The 23,462-nt window shown below is 44.6% G+C and overlaps 1 protein-coding gene across 4 annotated transcripts in view; it reads right to left on the reverse strand.

The window, feature by feature from the left end:
* The window catches only part of TMCC3 (transmembrane and coiled-coil domain family 3), an 88,880-nt gene that overhangs the window by 23,232 nt on the left and 42,186 nt on the right, over positions 1-23,462 (reverse strand). The window contains exon 1 of one of the 4 annotated variants that reach the window (XM_035126848.2): positions 16,921-18,740. The exons of the other annotated variants lie outside the window; for them this stretch is intronic. Coding sequence (XP_034982739.1) covers positions 16,921-16,998 — 78 coding nt within the window. The 5' untranslated portion in view covers positions 16,999-18,740. Of the gene's footprint in view, positions 1-16,920; positions 18,741-23,462 lie in introns of those variants that run through there. 4 annotated transcript variants of the gene reach the window in all.

Consider the following 23,462-nt stretch of genomic DNA (forward strand, 5'->3'; position numbering starts at 1 on the left):
AGGCACAGTCACATTGTTAGTCTGCAAGCTGCACAGAAAATATTTAAAAGATTTTGTGATGAGAGGGGTACAAGGGAAAATACGTTGCTCTCTGAAGCACATATCCTTCAAAAGCAACATAGGGTAAGTGGATTAGGCAGTTGTTGAGCTTTCTTTAGGTTGAAGTTGTTTTTACCCCAGGAAATAAACTGCCACAGGGGCTGGATTAAACTGACCGGCGGGTCAAATTACCAGGTAGGCCCTCTAAACGGACTTTGGACATGCCTGCTGTATACAGTACTTGACATTAGTTACAACAAATTTGCCTTTCTAAATGGTATGATCCCCCCCCTATTTTACTATCAAGACGATACAGTGGATCCAATTCATTTCTGTACGCCTTCTAAAATTCTATCTTGTATCAGCAGACCATTGTCCTTCAGAGTTTTCAAAAGGAAAATGCTAAGCAAAGATCATGAAGATACAGTAATTCAGGTTTGCAGAAAGAGGCTGCATATACAGATTGGTTCAAAATTGGGAAAGGAGTACGACAAATATTGTCTCCCTGCTTATTTAACTTATATGCAGAATTCATCATGAGGAAGGCTGGACTGGATGAATCCCAAGCCGGAATTAAGATTGCCGGAAGAAATATCAACAACCTCAGATATGCTGATGACACAATGTTGATGGCAGAAAGTGAGGAGGAATTAAAGAACCTTTTAATGAGGGTGAAAGAGGAGAGCGTAAAATATAGTCTGAAGCTGAACATCAAAAAAACTAAGATAATGGCCACTGGTCCCATCACCTCCTGGCAAATAGAAGGGGAAGAAATGGAGGCAGTGAGAGATTTTACTTTCTTGGGTTCCATGATCACTGCAGATGGTGACAGCAGTCATGAAATTAAAAGACGCCTGCTTCTTGGGAGAAAAGCAATGACAAACCTAGACAGCATCTTAAAAAGCAGAGACATCACCTTGCCTACAAAGGTCCGTATAGTTAAAGCTATGGTTTTCCCAGTAGTGATGTATGGAAGTGAGAGCTGGACCATAAAGAAGGCTGATCGCCGAAAAATTGATGCTTTTGAATTATGGTGCTGGAGGAGACTCTTGCGAGTCTCATGGACTACAAGAAGATCAAACCTATCCATTCTGAAGGAAATCAGCCCTGAGTGCTCCCTGGAAGGACAGATCGTGAAGCTGAGGCTCCAATACTTTGGCCACCTCATGAGAAGAGAAGACTCCCTGGAAAAGACCCTGATGCTGGGAAAGATGGAGGGCACAAGGAGAAGGGGACGACAGAGGACAAGATGGTTGGATAGTGTTCTCGAAGCCACCAACATGAGTCTGACCAGACTGCGGGGGACAGTGGAAGACAGGAGTGCCTGGCGTGCTCTGGTCCATCGGGTCACGAAGAGTCGGACATGACTTAACAACTAAACAACAACAACAATATACAGAAACATCTATTGGTATTTAATGTTGTTTAATGTTTTAATGGATACACTGCTTTGCTATATTGTATTATCTTTTTTTAAGTGACAGTGCAACAGCTTATTTTAACAGAAATATACATAAAGTATACAAACGTTTGAGTTAAGATGATCACAGACAACACATAGTGTTCAAGGGTTTGTCCCAAAAGACTTGAAGGTTTAGATTCTTTTAAAAGTTTAACATTCTCTTCCATAATTAACAAGAACTGCCACAAATTTTGTTATTCCCACTTCTCAGACGATAGCAAAATTACACACCTACTCATAAGATAACGTTAGAGGCCTGAGCTGTTGTTTTCTTTAAAAAAACCTCACCATAAACATAAAATAGTAACTTTAATTATGCGCATGAAACTATAATTGATACAATGATTCATTTTGTTCAGATATGTCAAGAAGGTTAAGTGACACCTTACCTTAAACTACCTCAAAACACTTGACTACCTTAAACAAATTGAGTCACGGAGTATATATTTATCTGTCTGGCCAGCCTATTAGTCATCAGTCATGAAAAAAACATTTGTCACTATATAAAAGGATTCAGAAAGATGAGTCTGAAAACATTTGCAAGCTGTCATTTGGACCCTTGTGAATCAGAAGACACTTTGCCTACCTTTGTATTCTGAAAAGCTACAACTGCCTTAATTTGTTTAGCCACATAGGATTAAGGTTCTTCCTATTTATTTATTTTTTAAGTAACACTTTCTTGTTTCCTATGTTTCAAATTTTGAGAGAGTACTGGGCGAATTGCTTAGAAAGTACCTGCACATTTTGTCCTATACAGTAACTTTCTTTTTAGGAAGACTAGCAAAACTGGGAGGGGCCACTTTATACAGTAGGCTACATTCCAATATGGAATGTATGGACGCGGGTGGCGCAATACGGACATGGGTGGCGCTGTGGTCTAAACCACTGAGCCTAGGGCTTGCCGATCAGAAGGTCAGTGGTTCGAATCCCCGTGACGGGGTGAGCTTCTGTTACTTGGTCCCAGCTCCTGTCCACCTAGCAGTTTGAAAGCATGTCAAAGTGCATGCATACCTTCTCTGGTGGGAAGGTAAACAGCATTTCCGTGTGCTGCTTTGGTTCGCCAGAAGTGGCTTGGTCATGCTGGCCACATGACCTGGAAGCTGTACACCGGCTCCCTCGGCCAGTAAAGCAAGATGAGCGCCGCAACCCCAGAGTCATTCGCGACTGAACCTAATGGTCAGGGGTCCCTTTACCTTTACCTTCCAATAAGGAAATGTTTGCAGTTTCTAGACATGCACACATTTCTCCGTCCTTCAAGCAGGCAAGCAAGAGTTGTTACTATAGTTTAAGAACACACCCCACCCCAGTAAAAGCATTCAAGGAGACTGCAGAGCGGGTACAGGGACAGGCATAGTCTGGAGAGAGGGCATGGCTTAAGGAAAACCCAAACTGCCAGACAGAGAGACCTGGAGGATTACATTCATTCCCAAGGCCTGAGGTTCCCACCCCTGCAGCAGGCAAGGGACCTGCTATTTCCTCAGACCACCACCCTCCAGCTCACCTGTTACTTTTAGGTTGTCACAGCGTTTGTTCAATATTTGATTTGCAGATGCTCCAGAATAGCATATATTTAGAAATGCAGCACTGTCCTTGTCTCATAACCTCTGCCTACCTTAAGAGAGGCCTTTGAAGAAGACACTTGTCACAGCAACTTAACTTTCATTTTGTGACTAAGCATGCAAGAAGCTACATGGAATGTAGAAACTAATTCGGCTCACAGCCTAGAGAACTTATAATCTACTTCAGGGGCACAAGGCAAGAGGAGTATACACATGATCACACACTGAATGAATGCATGGAGGTGGTTTGGGGGACAAGTGGAGGAGCCCTGCCAACCCCCACTGGCACACACACTGCCACACACCAACAAACATCTGTTTGACGTTCATCAGTTACCTGCACATACATGCGGAGAGTGTCATGAGCCCTGCAGCAATGTCAAGCACAGGCTTAGATTGGCAGACTCTGGCACAGGAAGAGGAAGAAGAAACAGAGGAGGGGGTTGAATTGTGGGAACCTGGGTTCAAGAAGGGGGCACATTAGTAGCTTTGGAAGCAGGACAAGGGATGCTGGTTCTCCCCTCCAACCTTTCTGCAAGGCAGAGTGCCTCAGGGGAGGGCTTTGATCAGCTGAGGCAGGAAGCTGAGCACAAAACATCTGGGTCTGAACAACAACCTGGACAGGAGGCTCCAGTCTTGTCACCTAGAACCAGGCACTGCCGTTACAGATTGGAGCAGGTGCTTGCATTTTGATAGGGAAACTCTGTGGGAGACTCTCTTTGCTTCCATCTGGTTCTGAACCTCTTTCTGTGCTCCAGAACTCCTGCACTGTGAGCACTGTGAGCCTTAAGGCCTATGGTCTACTCTTCACAGGGCTGGCCAAAGACATTTTGTTACCTGAGGCAAAATCCCAAAATGGCGCCTCCTCTGCCAGGGAAGAAGGGAGTGAGTGAAGATCTACATCAGGAACAAAGGAGGAACAACTTTGGGATTTGCTGCCTGTCTGAGGCGGTTGCTTCACCTTGCCTAGGTTGGCCCTAGCTGCCTAGCCTGCATTGTCACTTGCCTGAATAAAGACCTCCTTCCTACTCGCAAGTAACAGCTCATGTTTGGGGCAAGAGTCAGGTCAGAGAGCTCATATATGCAAGAATGGGTCCTCTTCCTGGAAGATTGGATAAAAGGGCAAGTATGTGTTAATAGAGAACTAGGTGGCAGTAGCAGTGTACTAAGTAAGAATGTGGGATGTGAGGATACCGTGTTTCCCCTTTTTTAAGACACCGTCTTACAACTTTTTTTCCTCAAAAAAACACACGGTGGCTTATTTTCAGGGGGTGTCTTTTTTTTAAAAAAAAGTGCCAGTACAACTGGGTCCCACTGGCTCAGGACGCTTGGCGCTCTCTTCCGCGTGCATTTTCTGCCTCTTCTATTCTCTCCATTTCCCCTCCTCCCCACCGTCATGTCGGTGTAGGTGGGACTGCGCTGGTCGCAGTCGAAGCACTCGCGGTTGGGTGGGAGCACTGGGAGGCTGCTCATCTCCCTCAGCAGCTTTAGGTGCTTCTCCTCCTGCTTCGGCTTGGCGCTCGCCGCCATGGCTTCAAAGGCAGCGGCGGCCGGGTGTGTGTGTGCGCGCGGAGGAATAGAGGCTGCTCCCCGGGCTCTCTCACGCTGGCCGGGGAATGAGGAGGGAGGCCGGGACCTGTCCCGCTCCGAGACGCTAGTGAGGGAAGCGCGAGGGGGACGAGGCTTGGGCGTGCGCCTCTGGCACAAAGGAAGGGAAGGGAGGGGGGAAAGGAGCGGCGTCAGCTGAATGACGAGCCGAAGAGGAACCTGCGCGGCACCTTTTCTCTGTGGGGGGGGGGGAGACGCGATCACAAACAGAGAGAGACAGAGACAGACAGACGCGCACACGGGGGGGGGGAGAGAGAAAGACGCACGAGGGGGGGAGAGAGAGAGACGCGCGCGCGCACACAGATAGAGACTGACACCCACACAGAGAGGGAGAGCGGTGCTGCTTCGCGCTTTGTCAGCGCTGCAGCCGCCGCCGCTTCCGAGCGCCAACCCGACCTGACAGGCTTCCTCCTCCTGCCACGGCCGGCATTGCAGGAGCTGGGTCCTGCTGGCTTGTGCCCTCGGCGCTCCGTGCGGCACTGCTGCACGCTTTATTGGCGCTGCAGCAGCCGCCGCCGCTTCCGGGCACCGACACAACCTGGCAGGCTTCCTCCTCCTGTTGCGGCCGCCGTGCTGGGTCCCGCTAGTTGGCTGGGGCGCTCGGTGGTCTTGCTCTGCACGTCGCGGAAGTATGGCTTATTTTCGGGGTATGACTTACATTTCTCAAACGATTAAAAACCCTGCCATGCCTTACTTTTTGACTACGTATTAAAAAGGGGGAAACACGGTAGTAGGATGGCTCAGAAAACAGAGCACAATAACTATGAAATAGAGGGTGTTCCAAACATAGAGAGCAGCATGGCAGAAGGCACAGAGGTGGGAGTAGAACAGCAATATGAAAGGAAGCAGATAAGAACACAAGATGTGCCCTTCTGGATCAGGCCAATGGCCCATACAGTCCAGCATCCTGTTCTCTGTGTGGCCAGACAAATGCCTATGGAAAGCTTGCATGCATGAAATGTATCTGAGAACTGGCAAGCTGCTGGCCTTGGTGACAGTAACTGCACCCTATATTCACTGACGAAGAAAAACAAAAATACTGAAGCAGTCCATCCAGAATAAAACACAGACCAATTTGTACACAAAACCTGCTGTACCTCTCTTCTTTCTAAAAGCAGTACTGTACTCACTAGACAAGGATTCGTTTTTGGGGAATATGATTTCCAGTAATATGGTCAAGTCCTGTAGCTTGTGAAATAATAATAACAGAAAAAACAGTGTCTCTAAACATGCACAGAATGCTTTTCCTCACCACAAAGAAAGCACACAGCCTGTTGCCAGACCATGATGGTTAAGAAGCAGGGCTGTATAGGGCAACTGCTATGGGTCAAAACCACAGGATTAATTACAGTAGCAGAAATGCTGGCAAACATAGATAGCTGAAGAAAATTGGTATGATTCCCAAAATGATTCAAAGAACTCTTTATCAAGTGAAAGTCTGCTTTGGAATGCTGCAGCATGAAAAGACATTTCAAGCAGTTTCAACAACCTTGGTAAAGAATTCTTCAAAACCAACTGGTATCTTTGTGTTTGGCAAAAGCTATAACTCACAGGTAGGCTTGAGCCCCAGGACTACTATACCTAGAAATCAAGGGCTGCTCTAGATTCAGATAGGATACTGCTACACAGGCTGGTCAAATGATATTCATGTTGAGACTGCCTTTCTTCCTCTCAGGCGCTTCCTAGAATAGAACTTCGTTATTTGTATTAGGCATCACAGATTGTACTCTTGTTCAACAGGGCACAGAGTACACAAGTTCTCAAAGATACCATTTGTTCTTCTGTAATTTTGCAAAATGATTGCATAAGGATTCAGGTTTTTTAGCATACAGTTTGCAAGTGTAAAAAAAAAAAGTAGCCTTGTTTGTTTTCTGCGTAAAATCCAATGTGCCAAGTCACAGAGTTTCAGCATCAGGAAGGAACTGAATCAGTCTTAGGAAGACTACGAAGGACAGACTTTACTGCGTGGTTTGATTATTCTTGTCAGCCAGAAAGGTTGTTTCTAACTTTAATTACAAAACTAGAGGCTAAACAAAATGTGTTGCACAATGATAAGTTTAGCTTATATTGTGAGTCTGAAATTATCTTTCCCATATTTATTGAAGAGCAGAAAGCAAGCTGTGCATTCATACTAGTGGTTATGACAAGTGGTTGTTAGAGGTTTAGGGAAGGTCAGTAGGAGAGCAGATTTTCAGCAAATTAAGAATTTGACTCTCAACTATATTACAAACATGGGAGCAGTTTAAAAATGCCTTAATTGTTGAAGGCAAAAGCACAAAGTAATTAGAAAAAGTTAAGGGTAATAAATGCATATGAGGCAATTTCACATCAGAAGCAAAAGCCAAACACAGTAAAAAGAAGAGGAGAAGGAAAAATAAACATTAAATTCAAACTTCTGCAAAACTAATTAAGAGTGTATAGAAATGTTAGGTAAATCTGAAGCAAACAAATTATTCAGGAATATTCTGGATTCTTCTTTCTGTGAGATTGACTAGGTAAGCAACCAATAGTTGTTTAAATCTAGGAACCATACTTGGGTGTGATGTTCCCTTTAAACACTCTGACTAATTCTCAATAAAACACCCAAGAGAAGAGAGCACTCTTTAAAAACACTAGCCAAGTCCTAAATCTCTTAGAAATGTATAGGTGAGCTCCAGTGGTCCGAATTTGAAGACACAAACTAACAGAGCACGTCTTGGCATGTTTGCTTCAGCCAATGTATATGGGTTGGCTTGTCAGCTGCTGTTCTAGCTCACAGCTGTCTAAAATAAATACAGTACTGAGAATAAAGTTGCATTCCAACTATTTACTCCCCAGGCTATTTAATATCTACATGAATTGAACCACTTCCTGAGTTGTCCAGGGTCAGGTGGCACCAATATGATGATAATCCAACTCTACTTCTACTTTTTTAACTGAGTCAAACAAATATGTGTCAGGATTATGGAATGAGTGATAAGATAGGGGTATTGTACATGTGGGGAGAACTTATCTACCCAAGGGCTGGTTCTTTGGCTATGCTGGATAGAGTCACATTTTGCTTAAAACGTCAGGGCTGTAGCTGCTTGGAATGTTCTTCAGATCTTGCCTTTGGAGTCCAAGTGGAATCCATGTTTACTTGAAGCACCTCTTATCAGCTCCAAATGATACATCAGCTGCAGTAGTTCTTGAACAGGAATGACCCTCCCATAGGAGATATCCATGCTTTGGTCACATAAAGATTACTGTAATGTGTTTTATGTGGGCCTGCCTTTGATAACCATTCATAAACTTCAGTTGGGCCAAAAATGTAACAGCAAGATTTCTGATTGCGTTATCCCACAATGGACTCGTTAACCTAGCCTGCAAAATCTACATCAACTTCTGGAGTGTTACCAAGTGCAATTCAAACTGTTGGACTTTGTCTATATAGCTCTAAATAGCTTGGGACTAGAGTATCTAAAGATTTCTTCCTCATGTACAATCCAGCCCATATGCTTTGGATGACCTTTCCTAGGTTCCCCCTCCAAGATGACCCGAGTAATAACTAAAAATGTCTTCGCCACTGGGCTGGCATGCCTATGGAACCCCCTTCCGTAAGCGTTTAGGTTCCAAGCAAAGAACTACCCAATGCAGACCAGCCCTACCATTAGACAGAATGAGGCAGCTGCCTCAGGCAACTGATTTTCCTTATTATGAAAGGGCACCAAATTGCTATTTAAGTTATCGCTATTTTCAAGGAAGGGGAGAGATGGTGCTTGTGAGATTTATTTTTTTGTCTCAGGTGCCAAAACTGGCCTTCAGTACCACGCACTTAGACTTAGAAAGAAAGAAGCCATTTGCTTATGGACCTACACAGCAACATGTCTTGGGCTGGCATTTACACTTTGATAAATCATAGTTTCTTTATTTTAGCTTCTTCTTTCTGGTAGTAAAAACTTGAAACAGTAAAAGAAATTTATTCTTTTTCATTATGTCATTAAGTATCATTAATTCTATTCTTTTTAATTTTTTATTGTGATTATAGTATACTGCTTAGGACACACTATTTGCAATAGTGGAGTATAAATATTTTCCCTTTTAATTCATTAATAGTAGCTATTGATCATGACTTTTTACTAATTGACTGGCTTGTTCATTTTAAGCTACAGATCACATAACTTAAGGGTTACATTTTGTTTTATGTGATTTTATAGAATCCTAGAATCCTAGAGTTGGAAGGGTCATCTAGTCCAACCCTGTGCAATGCAGGAATCATGCATTATACGCTCTGCAATCTTCCATGGGAAGATAATAATTTCTACCACTCAGTGTTTTTTTTTAAAAAAAACATATTTTTAAAAACCACCTAAATGCATGGTTTAGTTCAAAAGGCCCTAGGACTGGCTAGAAGCTCTGTTTCTAAGGTCCCTGTGTAAAGAGCAAGCTCAGAAAATGGTCCTATTGGTTTAATTGGGCCAAGAAACTGTAACTGGCCATCTCACAATGCCAGGGGGACTTCTGACTAAACTGTAGTATTGAGTAACAAATCAAAGTCTAACTTCAAGAAGTGAAACTGACAGCCTCTGGAGTGCACAGACATGGTGCCAGCTGGCATTGCATCTGAACATTTTGCACAGAGACAGCAGCAATGACAAGTGGAACTCCTTAGTTGTCTGTGTCCCACCAAGGAAATGCCAAGCTGACAGAAGGACAATTACACGTCCTTCAAAGTTTTCCAGAAGCATGATCTATGGTTTCTCAACAGAAATGTTAAGAAAAAGAAAGGTATGCACAGGTTTCAATATATTGCTGCCTTCAATCCCAGTTGGTCACACAGTCACGTAACAAACATCTCACTCTCCGACTCAAACAGCAACTAAAATGCTTTAGAAATTTAGGCCAGGGACAAGGAACCTTTCACCCTCCAGATGTTATTAGCTTGCAGCTCCCATCAGCCGCAGCCATTATGTCCAGGGATAGTTGGAGCTGTAATCAAACATCATCTGGAGGGTCATGTGTTTTATTCAGAAGTAAGTCACCCTGTTTTCAATAGGGCTTACTCCCAGGTTTATGCCAATGGCATTGCATATCCTGAGTACATGGTAAGCTGAGTTTGGTTTGATAAGAATATAATTACAATGAATATTTTGGTTTTTCACAAAATTCCCATGAAGAAGAAGAAGAAGAAGAAGAAGAAGAAGAAGAAGAAGAAGAAGAAGAAGAAGAAGAAGAAGAAGAAGAAGAAGAAGAAGTAGAAGTAGAAGTAGAAGAAGAAGAAGAAGAAGAAGAAGAAGAAGAAGAAGAAGAAGAAGAAGAAGAAGAAGAAGAAGAATTTATTATTTATACCCCGCTCATCTGGCTAGGTTTCTGCAGCCACCCTGGGCGGCTTCCTGCAGGATATTAAAAACACAATAAAACATCAAACATTAAAAACTTCCCTAAACAAGGAAGTCTTCAGATGTCTTCTAAAAGTCAGATAGTTGTTTATTTCCTTGACATCTGATGGGAGGGCGTTCCACGGGGCGGGTGCCACCACCGAGAAAGCCCTCTGCCTGGTTCCCTGTAACCTCACTTCTCGCAGTGAGAGAACTGCCAGAAGGCCCTTGGCGCTGGAGCTCAGTGTCTGGGTTGAACGATAGGGATGGAGACGCTCCATCAGGTATACTGGGCTAAGGCCATTCAAAATATAAAATAAAACAGAGGATTTCTCTCTCAGTATCTTCAAATTTTCCACCCACTCTGGTCCTGCTTCCTCTTGTTTGAAACTAATTTGGAACAAACAACTTTGGAGAATCTGGGAGAAGAAGCAGTGAACCAGACCAGTGAGGCTGATGGATTATCCAGATTTTGACAACAGATAATCCCATCATTAAGCTTCTGACTACTTTAAGTAAAACAGTCTTCTGTTCTCTGTATCTGCAAAGAAAAGGTTCAAAATGATACACTAGCCCAAGGTTTAGATTGCTGTATGTGGTTGAAACAGTTCTTACATGGTGGGGGAACATAAATGTGCCCGATGGAGTACCGCCTTCTCGGTGATGGCGCCCACCCTGTGGAACGCCCTCCCAACAGATGTCAAAGAGGAAAACAACTACCAGACTTTTAGAAGACATCTGAAGGCAGCCCTGTTCAGGGAGGCTTTTAATGTTTAATAGATTACTGTGTTTTATTTTTCTGTTGGAAGCTGCCCAGAGTGGCTGGGGAAACCCAGCCAGATGGGCGGGGTATAAATAATAAATTATTATTATTATTACTGTATGTGGCTTAGGATCAATATCATTTTGTCATATTCGTTATAAAGCATAATTAAAAGCAATGGCATTACTGAAACTTCATAGGAGCCCTGAATGATTCAGCAAAGTGGCTTTCAGGAGAAAAATGAACCTGGCTGGCTGTTTCAGAGGGGAAACCTCCAGAGTAATATGGTGTGATTTAAAATATGTAAAAACTTCAGTTACTCCCAAGTTACTCACACAACTATTTAAACATGATCCTCTAGGAAGAGCAGTTCCCTATTAACTCACACTCTACTTCTAGAATGTTACCATCGGACACGGGCTTTGAAAGACATATACTGTACTTTACAAATCGCAGCAGATCTCTGCCAGAATATGAACAGAGGCATCTTAGAGCTGTATCTCAATTTGATAAGAATGTCAGTGTAATTTGGACCCCTGTTACTCCAACAAAGAGTATTGTGGCATCTTGAAGACTAACAAAAGATAATAACAAGAACAACAACAAGAAGAAGAAGTAACAAATTTATTATTGCATACCGTGGCGTAGTGTTGGGAGTGGGAGTGGCATGATTTCTGGCACAAATTTATGAGGGGGTGCAACCAGGCATCCCCACAACAGGCTCCCTCATCGAGGCCAGAGGTGCAAGGAGGCAAACCACACCCAGCTGGGCCTTCAGGGCTGGGGTTGCGCCTCCTCCTCATACCCAGCGAAGGGACACTGGTATGCGCCCTGACCCTGGGCCAGCAGAGAGAGGAGGAGGGTGAGGGTGCTGCAGATGCCCACCGAGAAGGAAGGGAGGAAGAGGAAGTCAGGAAAGCATTGCCGGAGCCACATGCATTGCCTAAAGTGCCTTGCTGCAAGGACAGGAGGGTGACATAGCGGCCCTCCTGGCTTTGCATTTCTCTGCCTCATCTCTGTTTCTAGGTTGGGCCTAGTTTGCAAGGACAGACTCCCTTGATTAGATGCTGGCAGGCGAAGGAAATGCCCAGTTCACCAGGGGGGCACAACACACCCCACCATGGGCGCAGGCAACCCACACTATGCCCATGATTGCATAAGCTGTCCATTGCATCAGATGCACAAAGCAATACTTATATTTATAACAGCGGTTCCCTCCCCCCCCAAAAAAAAACCCCACCTCCAGAGTGGGGGGGGGGAGAAAGAGTTTTCAGGAAGGAGACTGTAAACAAGGAGGTCAGGAGGAAAGCTGCTTTTAAAAAGAACATATACTGTACGTTTTCATTGTTTTATACTTGTAACGGTTATATTATATTGTTGTAACCCGCTTTGGACCTTATAGTAAAGACTGGGTAAGAAATCTTAAAAATAAATAAATGGATCAGGATTTTTTTTTTTCCAATAGGGAGACAATTCAAAAGAAAGGGCTGTTGTTGAAGTTATCACCCGAGCTTCATTTGGTTTTTATCTGTCTTCAGTTCGATGGACTTCATGAGTTTGAGACACCAAGAATCATCCATCAAAACGCACAAAAATATTTTGGGTCTCCACCACTTACCACCCTGCCCAGTAGTCATACTAAATAAAGTGAACAAAAAGTTCACTGTTTCCTCTACTGCCTTGTAGAGAAATAGCACTTGAGTTAAGCAGAAATTTGTACAATGATGACAATCAAAGCCAGCAAATGACCTTATTTATTTTAAAATGTTTAATTATGCAGAAACAATCTGAAGCACACCCTCTGTTTAGCAATGTCCCTTAATGTTTAGTAATGTCCCTTAATGTGACGAGAGGAGCTGAAAGAGAGCCTAACATTCTGTTCAGGAAGACTACTTCCTTTCCTACACAGATAAATAATCCAACTGCTTCAAGCTGTGAAGTTTGTTTCTTTTGGAGCACTAAAGATCTCATCCTAGAAGAGCAGACTTCTCAGCTCCAGAGCCAAAACCAGCAAGGCCAAATTATAATGTAAATAATCAAGACCCACTTGCTTTGTTTTTACTAGACAGATATTACTTTACTTACTCATAGCTGACTGGCTAAAATGTGTGCAAAATAGACAATTCTTTGAACTACTGTAATCATTTGGGAAGCAAACTCGGTGCAGAACAGTCATCTAGGTTTATCAACACTGCATACAACACTTATCCAATCTCCCAACTAAGAACAGCTCCCTGTGTGACATTTTAATATTAAGAAATATTTCTTAGATGAACTACCTTCCCAGGTCAACAAGCCCCATCTGCCCTCAACAGCACACACAGAAACCATCTTCTTGACCATTGAACCTGCATATTGAGCAGACAAGGCCAACAGCAGGTTCAGTGGTCAAGAATGGGGCTTGTCTGCTCAATATACAGGGGGTATGGGGTATTTCTGGTCGAGGACATGTTGTGCTCCTTCTGGAGTAGTTCATCCACATTTTGTCCCCTCCATGCACTCAGCTCTCACCTCTGGCTCCTAGAAGCTGATAGCAGTCACACCCTGGGAGTCACTCCTTCATGAGAACATGACCACATCAGCAAGGCTGAGAGGGGAGCCGTTTTGTCTGGGCAGCCCAGGACCTCCACACACACTGCCCTGGCTTGTGCCCCAGAGAGTTCGCTTTGGTGCTGTTAACACAGCAAAAACCACACGGGAGGCAGCAGTTATGATTTATAAGCTCCGCCTGATTGTTGTAAGATAGAAGTGCTATGGGTTGCCTTAATCGGTAGGGTAATCATCATGTCTCACTGGTCAGCTACTACACGCCTTAAGTTGAGCAGCTCCCGATACATAAAGTACTGACCCAGCATTGTCAGCCTGCTTCAATGGGAGCTTTGAGGTTAGAGTATCATTCAACAAGCCAACCAGGAACTCTCCTGCATCAATCTGTACAGCCACAGCAGGCGCTATAACTCTCCAATGGTTTTATTCGCCCCGAAAGGTACACTTTCCCATTGTCTTCTAAGGCAAACAGATGCCAATGAATAGTTCCTATACAGGGCCAAACCAACAGCAAAACTTTGTTTCAGTGGTCATATCTGGCAGCTCCTGGCATCAGTTGCAGGTGGGTGCAGTCAAGGGGGCAAAGATGTTGACAACAGTCCTGTTTAAAGGACCCTGGACCCAACCAATGGAACACAAATGTCACAAAGAGAGGAAAATCACCAGGGGCTAGAGCAGGGGTCAGCAAACTTTTTCAGCAGGGGGCTGGTCAACTGTCCCTCAGACCTTGTGGGGGGCTGGACTATTGAAAAAAATAAAAATGAATGAATTCCTATGCCCCACAAATAACCCAGTGATGCATTTGAAATAAAAGGACACATTCTACTCATGTAAAAACACCAGGCAGGTCCCACAAATAGCCCAGAGGTGCATTTTAAATAAAAGGACACATTCTACTCATGTAAAAACATGCTGATTCCCGGACTGTCAGCGGGCCGGATTTAGAAGGCGATTGGGCCACATCCGGCCCCCGGGCCTTAGTTTGGGGACCCCTGGGCTAGAGGATGAAGCAGGCAACGTGGCAATGACAAGGAGGTGGAGCTGTGAAAGTGGCAGACAGAAACCTCTCCACACACCGTCTATTGAGATCTTGGCAGGAATGACTTAACCCCTCTGCCTAGACAGAATTCAGGATAAGAGGCATGGGGCAATCTTAAAGTGCCTGGGGAGAGGGCAGACCTATGCCATACCCCATCCCTGCTTTAGACACTCCAGTAATTAACACCTGACTTGCTTTTCACTCTTTAGATTTTTGCATGTGGTCTTCTCATTTACTGTACTTAACTTTATTCAAGCTCCATCTTTGCAATTTTGGCCTTGTACAAATGTCAACACGTTTTACCACTTAAACGGAAAGCAAAATAGACTTGGTTTAAAATGAAGGTACTTATGAATATCTTTCTTCTAAAACCAAAACCAAAACCCAGATCTTATAATAATCTCAATGCAACACTCCAGTTATGAAATAATAAGTTGCTGGTTCCTGCCCCGCACCCCAAACAGCACAATTGTTGCTGAGCAGAAGCTGGCAGCAGTAGAATCTTTGGCACTGGCAGATACTGCCTGTGATGTCAGTGGGATCTCCCAACTTTACTTTGAAACCAGCCCTAGCATGCTCTACTTTTTATTAGATCATCAAAACTGGTCAAACTGGGAGAGTTAACCCTTTCCCCTGTGCCATTTCCCTGATCTATTATTATCTAAGATACTATTAGCCCAGATTTCACCCCGGTGGGACTAATAACTCCACAGCAACAATTTATATCACAAAAACGTGTCATGGGTATAACCCCCATCCTCAATGCCACTACCCTGATCGCGTCTGAGCAGGTCCTGGCAGCTTTAAGCTGTGCACACATTACCATTTACTCTGGCTCCAGTGCGCTCCCACCACTGGTGTTTGAAGCTGCGTACACATGACATTAGCTATAATCCATATCTAGAGTTCCTTGACAAATATTGCTATTTGACATTTCCCCCACCCAGCCACTTAAACCAGCTTCCATTCAGTTTGAAAGCATAAGCCACATTCACTCTGCAGTTATACGGAGGTGTGTAAATTTGAGGCAGCCATTGCACATGCGCAGACGACAGCATATGCACAGATGACAGCCCCATGCCCCATGAATGGGTTGCTGGGTGGGTTGCAGGAATGAGAAAACCAAAAAAGTAATGTGGATCAGGTGAAGGCATCCCAGCCCCATCCCTCTCTGGTGTGTACAGCACCATGGGAATGCAACCTGAAATGCAACAGACAGACACCGCAACCTCACTGCATTTTAAATCGCTAATATGTACCTAGCCATAAGGTCAAAAGAGCAAATGTTGAGTGTTCAGAACCGCAGGCCCAAAGGAGCTCCTAGGCAAGTAGTTTGATGCAGGGATACAAAAAAAAGGCTGTAGAAATGACAGAATGGCCAGCTCTAGTGTTTTATTAATTAAGAGTGCAAACTTTACAACACTGCATGCAGAACATTGCTGCCTTTACAGACACAGGACAGACACTGCAACAATGCGAGGTTGTCATGACTTGTCTGCACTCAAGCAAACGTATACATCCTTTATGCAAAAAGCAGCATACGTCAGTTTGCCCAGAATCTCCCATCACACCTGGGATAGGTGGCACCTGGTATAGGTTCTCCCCTCTCTGGGCCTAGAGCCCATCATCCCAAGGTCCACAGATAAGCATAGCATCAAAGCAAGCCAATTAGGATATATCAAAACAAGTGAATATAAACATAGGTATGAGCTCATTCTTGCCACAACTACCAATTAGTTTGGGGGTTATCCTGACTACGAAGATGGCATTTGTAGGCCTTCCAGAATATTTCATATTTGGTTCAGCATATTGAGCTCCTGGTTCCTGACTGTTTTGACTGGCCCCGAGTTCCAAGGACACTGCCCACCTGTTTCAACACAGCAAACAGCCACATACTGACTGAGTTCAGGGTGCCAAACACTTGGTTCCAAACGTCTGCTAAACTACATTCAAATAGTTAGGGAGTGGTTAATCCTAGCTTTTAATAATCAGAGCGTTTTCGCCTGTGCAAAATCCTTGCATGGAATATCTTCAGAGAAAGGGGGAAAGCCCTTCAGAGACTCTTGTCCTATTAATTTTTAGCAGCTCTCCCAACTCAGGCGCCCACAATGTCCCAAGTCCGGATAACTGTTACTAAACAACAGAGGCATAAATGCAAGCGGGGGCCGGATGCCCAGCCACCAGCGACTGCTCCTCCGGGCAGCAAGGCAAGTTGAAACCTGACATTTGACACATCGCAAAGGCACGCTGCTGAACTGGAGCCTGTTTTAGGGACATGACACCTGCCTCCGACAACACCCAGAGGCGACGAAAGGCGCGTCCCCAGAAGTAAACATAGAGCGAGCTTCAGCCTTGAACCGTCCCAAAGAGTGCAGGGGCAAGAGGGACGCCAGCGGGTATACTGAATCAAACTAAACAGCAACGAGGTTTTGCAGCGATGGCTCAGTTCGAGCAAGTGCCGATGAGAAAAGCAGCGCCGGGCGCTTTCAAACAAGACCCAGCCTTGCAAGCGAGGGAACCCTCAGCCCTGCTGCAGGAGGAGGGAATCGAGGGGGCAGAAAGATTACCCGAGTCTTGAAGCGCCGGTGCCTCTCCGGGTCCGAGTAGGTCCTGTCCACGGCCAGGGCGGTGTCGCTGCCAGGCATGGTGGCCACGTTCTTTCCTGCGCCCTCGACACCCAGCCAGCGCCCTAAACCTCCGTAGCCGAGTAGCGAGGTTGTCGGAGTCCCCCTGCCTGGCCAGGCACAGCACTAGGCTGCCTGGCTTTCGCCGCCTCCTGGGCGTGTGTGCGAGGGGGGGGGGCGGGCGGCTGGAGCGGTGAAGCTTGGACGAGGCACGCCCACCAGAGGCTCGCCGAGCTCGACTGACGCCCTCCAGCCTTCCGCCGTCTCGCGGCGCGCCTTCCTGAAAAGCGCTCAGGAGGAAACGAGCGGCGTCTATGCCAAAGAAAAAGAACCTCGCCAGAGACAGAAGCGACCGCCCTCCGAAAGTGAAAGGCAGGGGGCTGCTTGGGGGGCTGTGGGCTAAACCGAAACCCCCACCCCCCAAACCGCGCCGCCACCCTGGGCTCGAAACACATGTTGCTGCTCCAGTCCCACCCGCGCATCCCAAGAGACCACCAGTAAAATAAATTTTAAAAATGCGTGGAACCTCTTAGTTTGCCAATCAAGCCAAAGGAAACGTGCGCGCGCGCACAAAAATAACAGGAAATCTAACGCTTTGCTAGCAACAGTTATCAGTACAGTAAGGCAAAGTGCTGTAATGGAAACGCGGGACTCTTCAGGATCCAAATGGGAAAACTCATTTCCTTGATACCATATACGGATATGAATCGGTAATCAAATGTGATTTGAGCAGGGCTGCTTGAAAAGTGTGAGTGGAAACTGCCCAGTTAATTCAGTGGGAGTGGGGGCCACAGGTCCAGCTGCCCTGTTTTAATTTAAAACACAAAAAAAGGATAGTTGGAGAAACGGCAGAGAGGAGTAGGCCAAACTGATCAGTGGGACTGGAACACCTCTTCTTTGTAAAGGTAAAGGTAAAGGGACCCCAGACCATTAATGTCTAGTCGTGACCAACTCTGGGGTTGCGGCGCTCATCTCGTATTATTGGCCGAGGGAGCCAGCGTACAGCTTCCAGGTCATGTGGCCAGCATGACAAAGTCGCTTCCGGCGAACCAGAGCAGCACATGGAAACGCCGTTTACCTTCCTGCTGTAGCGATACCTATTTATCTACTTGCACTTTGACGCGCTTTCGAACTGCTAGGTTGGCAGAGCTGGGACCAAACAACAGGAGCTCACCCTGTTGCGGGGATTCGACCCGCCGACCTTCTGATCTGCAAGCCCTAGGCTCTGTGGTTTAACCCACAACACCACCCGTGTCTTCTTTATAAGGAGAGGCTAAATGTTTGGGACTTTCTAAATTGGGATGGGGAGGTAACTAGGGTGAGGGAGTCTGATATTTATGAAATCACAACTAAGATATTGTAGTATGCAGTGCTCATTTTAAAAGCTTTCCTGCCACCCCATTTCTGCTATATCTGTCTGCCAGCATCCCATGATCATGGAGCATGCACAGAACACATTAGGAACATAGGCAGCTGCCATACTGAGTAAGGTCCTTTGATTCATCTAAGACTGTCTACACCAGGCATCCCCAAACTGCGGCCCTCCAGATGTTTTGGCCTACAACTCCCATGATCCCTAGCTAACAGGACCAGTGGTTGGGGAAGATGGGAATTGTAGTCCAAAACATCTGGAGGGCCGAAGTTTGGGGGTGCCTGGTCTATACTGACGCTTGCAAAACAACATCAAACCTGTGGTTACGTAAAATACACTCAACAAACACACAAGACATAACTGACTGTGCTCTTACATAAATAAAATATATTATTCACTGTATCATATCAAATAACTTATAGAGTTCAACGGAAATAACTCACAAAGTTCAATGGAGTAAGCAGAAGACCCAATAGATCAGTTCATTCACAGATCAGTTCATTCACGAGGTCCATACATGTACAGTGGTACCTCGGGTTACAGACGCTTCAGGTTACAGACTCCGCAAACCCAGAAATAGTACCTCACGTTAAGATCTTTGCTTCAGGATGAGAGCAGAAATTGCGCGGGGGTAGCGGGAGGCCCCTTTAGCTAAAGTGGTACCTCAGGTTAAGAACAGTTTCAGGTTAAGAACGGACCTCCAGAACGAATTAAGTTCTTAACCTGAGGTACCACTGTACTAGTGTCTATTCCACCTGTGTCTTTGTACAGTGGTACCTCGGTTTGCGACCGCAATCCATTCCACGGAGGCGGTTGCTCGCTGAAATGATTGTTCGCCGAAGGCATGCTTCGGCGCGTGCGCAAAGCGCCGATAGAGCACTTCTGCGCATGCGCGAGCCGCGCAAATCGCTTCTGCGCGTGCGCGAGCTGCGCAGATCGCGTCTGTGCATCCGCCGCCGCGGAACCCGGATTTAAACACTTCTGGGTCAGCAGCGGTCGCTCGCCGAAGCGGTCGCTCGCCGAGGTAGGCATAAACCGAAGTTTGACTGTATGTTCACATGGGAGCTTGTACAGTTCCACAGAATCCTTTCACAGAGTCTAGACAAGGATTTCTGAAATATTGGCCTTGTTTCACCATCCTGTAGTTTGCAACTACTACTATGCCATAAGATCCACAATCTTATTACATCACATATGAACTTGTACAACTGATGAAGCCCAATGAGGCCAACATTCCGGAAATCCTTGTCTAGACTCTGTGAAAGGATTCTGTGGAACTGCACAAGCTCCCATGTGGATTGTTTGGACTTTATGAACATACATAGACACACAGGTGGAATAGACACTAGTACATGTATGGACCTCGTGAATGAACTGATCTGTGAATGAACTGATCTACTGGGTCTTCTGCTTACTCCATTGAACTTCATGAGTTATTTCCGTTGAACTCTATAAGTTATTTGATATGATACAGTGAATAATATATTTTATTTATGTAAGAGCATAGCCGGTTACATCTTGTGTGTTTGTTGTCTACACTGACGGGCAGCACCCTGGGTTCATTTAGAGGTTTTCCCCCTTTAAAAAAGTACTACAAATCTTTGGGTTCCTCCCCCCTACCTGCTCTTCTTCTTTAGCGATCACTCATAGCCAAGTAAGATTGTCTTCCATTAATATGGTTTTAGCAGTGTGTCCATAAGTGACTGTGGAGTCCAATTCCAGCTAATACTTTATTGAACTAAGGACTGACACCTGAGCTGTATTAATATTTAGGTTGAGGCATGGTGGAGAGAAAGTGAATAGATTTACACCACCAACTCCCTCCTAACATTAGGATTCAAAGCAACCCAGAACAGGGGTTCCCAACAAAATTTTCTCGAGGACCCCTCATCGAGCCGCTATTGTGACAAGGACCCCCATTAATTCCTAATCCTAAAATTAAAAAGTGAGAGCCAAATTAAGAGTCTTTTTATATTTTATATTTATACGTTTTTTACAGTTACAATAGAGTACTCCATCAGTATACAGTTAGTTTTAATTTTCAGTTCTTAATGAGATGAGTTAAATCTGTCCTTTGAGTCCATTATTTCTGAAATATTAGGTTCCAAACTTGAAACTTTCACTCTGAAATCCGACCGCATGTCGAGCCGATTCCTATATTTGTTTTTCATGAAACACATGGAAGAAAATGCTTGCTCACACCGATATGTGGTTGCAAATGAAAGGATATTTTTCATTGCCTTATCTCCAAGTTTCTTGTAGTCCTTGCGGCATACAGCAGAACTACTGCCTCTATCTAATTCTAGTTTTGCGCTAGACTCTGCTCATGCAGGAAGCGGCCAAAACAAAAAATCTGTTATCATACGAAATATATTTAATATATTTTTTATTCTAATAGGATCTTGAGGACCCCTCTGGCATAGCTCGCGGACCCCTGGGGGTCCCCGGACCACCTGTTGGGAACCACTGACCCAGAAGAACAACGACAAAAGAGAGTGATTCTTCATCAAAAAACACAATTACTGTATGGGACCCCTTACCATAAGACCTGGTAATGGCCACTAGCTATCACAGCAGAGAGCTATGGATAGTTGCATTCATTCCTGGGAATCTGTCCAATCCTTTATAAAAGTTAATGGTACTGAATTTCCTAAGCTAATTACATACATGCTACAAAGAAACTGAGACTCAATTCTTTTATATAAGCTAAACAAAAAGCAGATGTTTTAAGGATTTATCCTACAATATTCTCTCTGGTGCAGTGAATATTTCATAAATCATGAGCAACAGCTGTCTAAGTTGATTGATGAGTAAAAGAAAACCACTCAGGAGGTCAAGCTGAGCAATCTAAGTTTGTGCTTTTATTTTATTCTCCCCCCCCCCATTTCTTCCATCTAGTACAAAAGTCTAATACAAGACAGCTTTCCTGTTTTTCTCAAAATTGCCAGACCATGTGGCTCAATTAGTGTTCTTGAAATGGAAAGGCATTGTGCTGGGCAGCAATGCCCTCCTATCCTCACTTTTTCATCTCCTTCTCTTCAAACTCTATCTGTGCTCCCCAGGTGTTATTTCAGTCATTTTGCATTTTGAAAAGAGGGCCATGCAGTGATTTTCTGATGCCGTTGTGGTAGTATAAGATAACATGAAAGCAAAAGCAATTTTCAAGAAACCCTACTTATAGCTTTACTTCACTATCTGAGATTCTAGGAAAATGTATAATAATAGGATGTAATTTCTAATGGTTCAAAAGATGGGTGGCACCTTACTCTCTAAACTACCCGCTCTATAAATGTTTATTGGGACTATTACACAGAGACTGACATGCAGAGAAGCTCACTTATCTCCCTTTCCTTTCCTCTTATCATGCGGCCTACTCAAGGAGCATGAATGGGACTGAGAAGAATGCTTTCTTTGGTTCCTAAGAAATCTTCCTTGCCAGGGATGGAGATGATTCCAGAGTGGCAGTCTGTTCACATTGAAACAACAACAAGTAGACCATGAAGTTAGGATAGCTCAGTTGGTTGAGCATGAGACTCTTAATCTCAGGGTTGTGGGTTCAAGCCTTACATTGGGCAGGGGTTGGTTTAGATGACATTCATGGTCCCTTCGAACTATGACAGGGCAAGAAGCTGACTGCAACATATAACTTATAATCTGTTTATCACAGGAACTGGTCTCTACACCTCAAACAGGATACTGTACAACTGGAACAAGGGTGGCTTGAATAAGTGCTTCTCAAGCTATCTGAGATGGTGGACCAGCAAACCCCCCACCACCAACACACTATATGCCAAAGACTTGTTTCATGTCTGGTCCCTGAAGTGCACCATCCAACCTGGGTGTGATGGTGTTGCCTTTGAGTAGCAGTGCCTAAATGGGGCTGGAGCAACTCCTCAATGAGGACATATTTGCAACATTTGGGGCTTTTTCATTTATAAAAGACTTAAGTAAGGAAGGAGTAACGTACTAGTGAGACATAAAATTATGCACTGAGTGGTGAAAGGAAATTAGAGCTTTCCTCCCCCTCTCATAATAGCAGAACCAGGCTCATCCAGTTAAGCTGACTATTGGAAGATTCAGAACAAACAAAAAGAAGTACGTCTTCACATAGCACTGAGTTTAACTATGGAAGTCACCACCCACAAGATGTAGTAGTAATGGAGGCTAACTTACTTGAGTAGCTTTAAGTGGTGCAAAAGCAAAACTACTAGCACATGTGCAAAGCTAAGCAGGGTCTGGTATGGTTTCAAATTGGATGGGAGACCGCGTGTTGAGTTTCCTGCATTGCAGGGAGTTAGACTAGATGACCCTCGGGGTACCTTCCAACTCTATGGTTCTATGAAAAGGGGATTAGACGGATCGATGTCTATATAGTCATGATGCCAAGATACTACATCTAGTATCAGAGGTGGTACACTGCTGAAGTCTGAATGCCAGTTGCTGGGCAACAGGAGCAGGAGAGCCCTGTTGTGCTCATGTCCTGCTTGCAGGCCTCCCACAGGCATCTGGTTGGCTACTATGAGAACTAGATGGGCATTTGTTCAGATCTTGTAAGACTCTTATGTTCGTGGGTGGACCAGAAATGTGGAGATCAGGAGTTCAAATTTACAAACACAATCTGAATCCTGTCTACTCATAACAGTTATTGCGATGCATGCACACTGGACACCTGCACAGAATTGTCTAATAATAATCTGAAGGACATTTGGTTCAATCCTCTGTAAATGCAACTGTGTTATCCACATTAAGTACCCTTTACAAACTAGCTGGTATGATCAAGGCTGCAGCATGTTCAAATTGTAAGCAGAAGCAAACAAGGTGCCCTATACAACTTTGTTTGCAAGCTTCAAGTAACAGCACCCATGAGACATGCATATACATTGCACCTGCAGATACCCAAGGGGTTTAATTCAGATTTTCAAATATTCCCATAATTGCTTGCATGGTTTACTAACCATTCTATGCATAGGAAATACCACAGTCAGCAGTTAATTGTGCAGAATTAAAATATCAAATAAGCTGCATGGAAACACTGATAGCATAAAGAAGAAAGGTAGCTCACACTGCAGTTTTCCATCTCTACCGTATGTATAACTGCGTATATAATATCAAT

This window comes from Zootoca vivipara, chromosome 10 (assembly GCF_963506605.1).
Source record: "Zootoca vivipara chromosome 10, rZooViv1.1, whole genome shotgun sequence".
Taxonomy (NCBI): domain Eukaryota; kingdom Metazoa; phylum Chordata; class Lepidosauria; order Squamata; family Lacertidae; genus Zootoca; species Zootoca vivipara.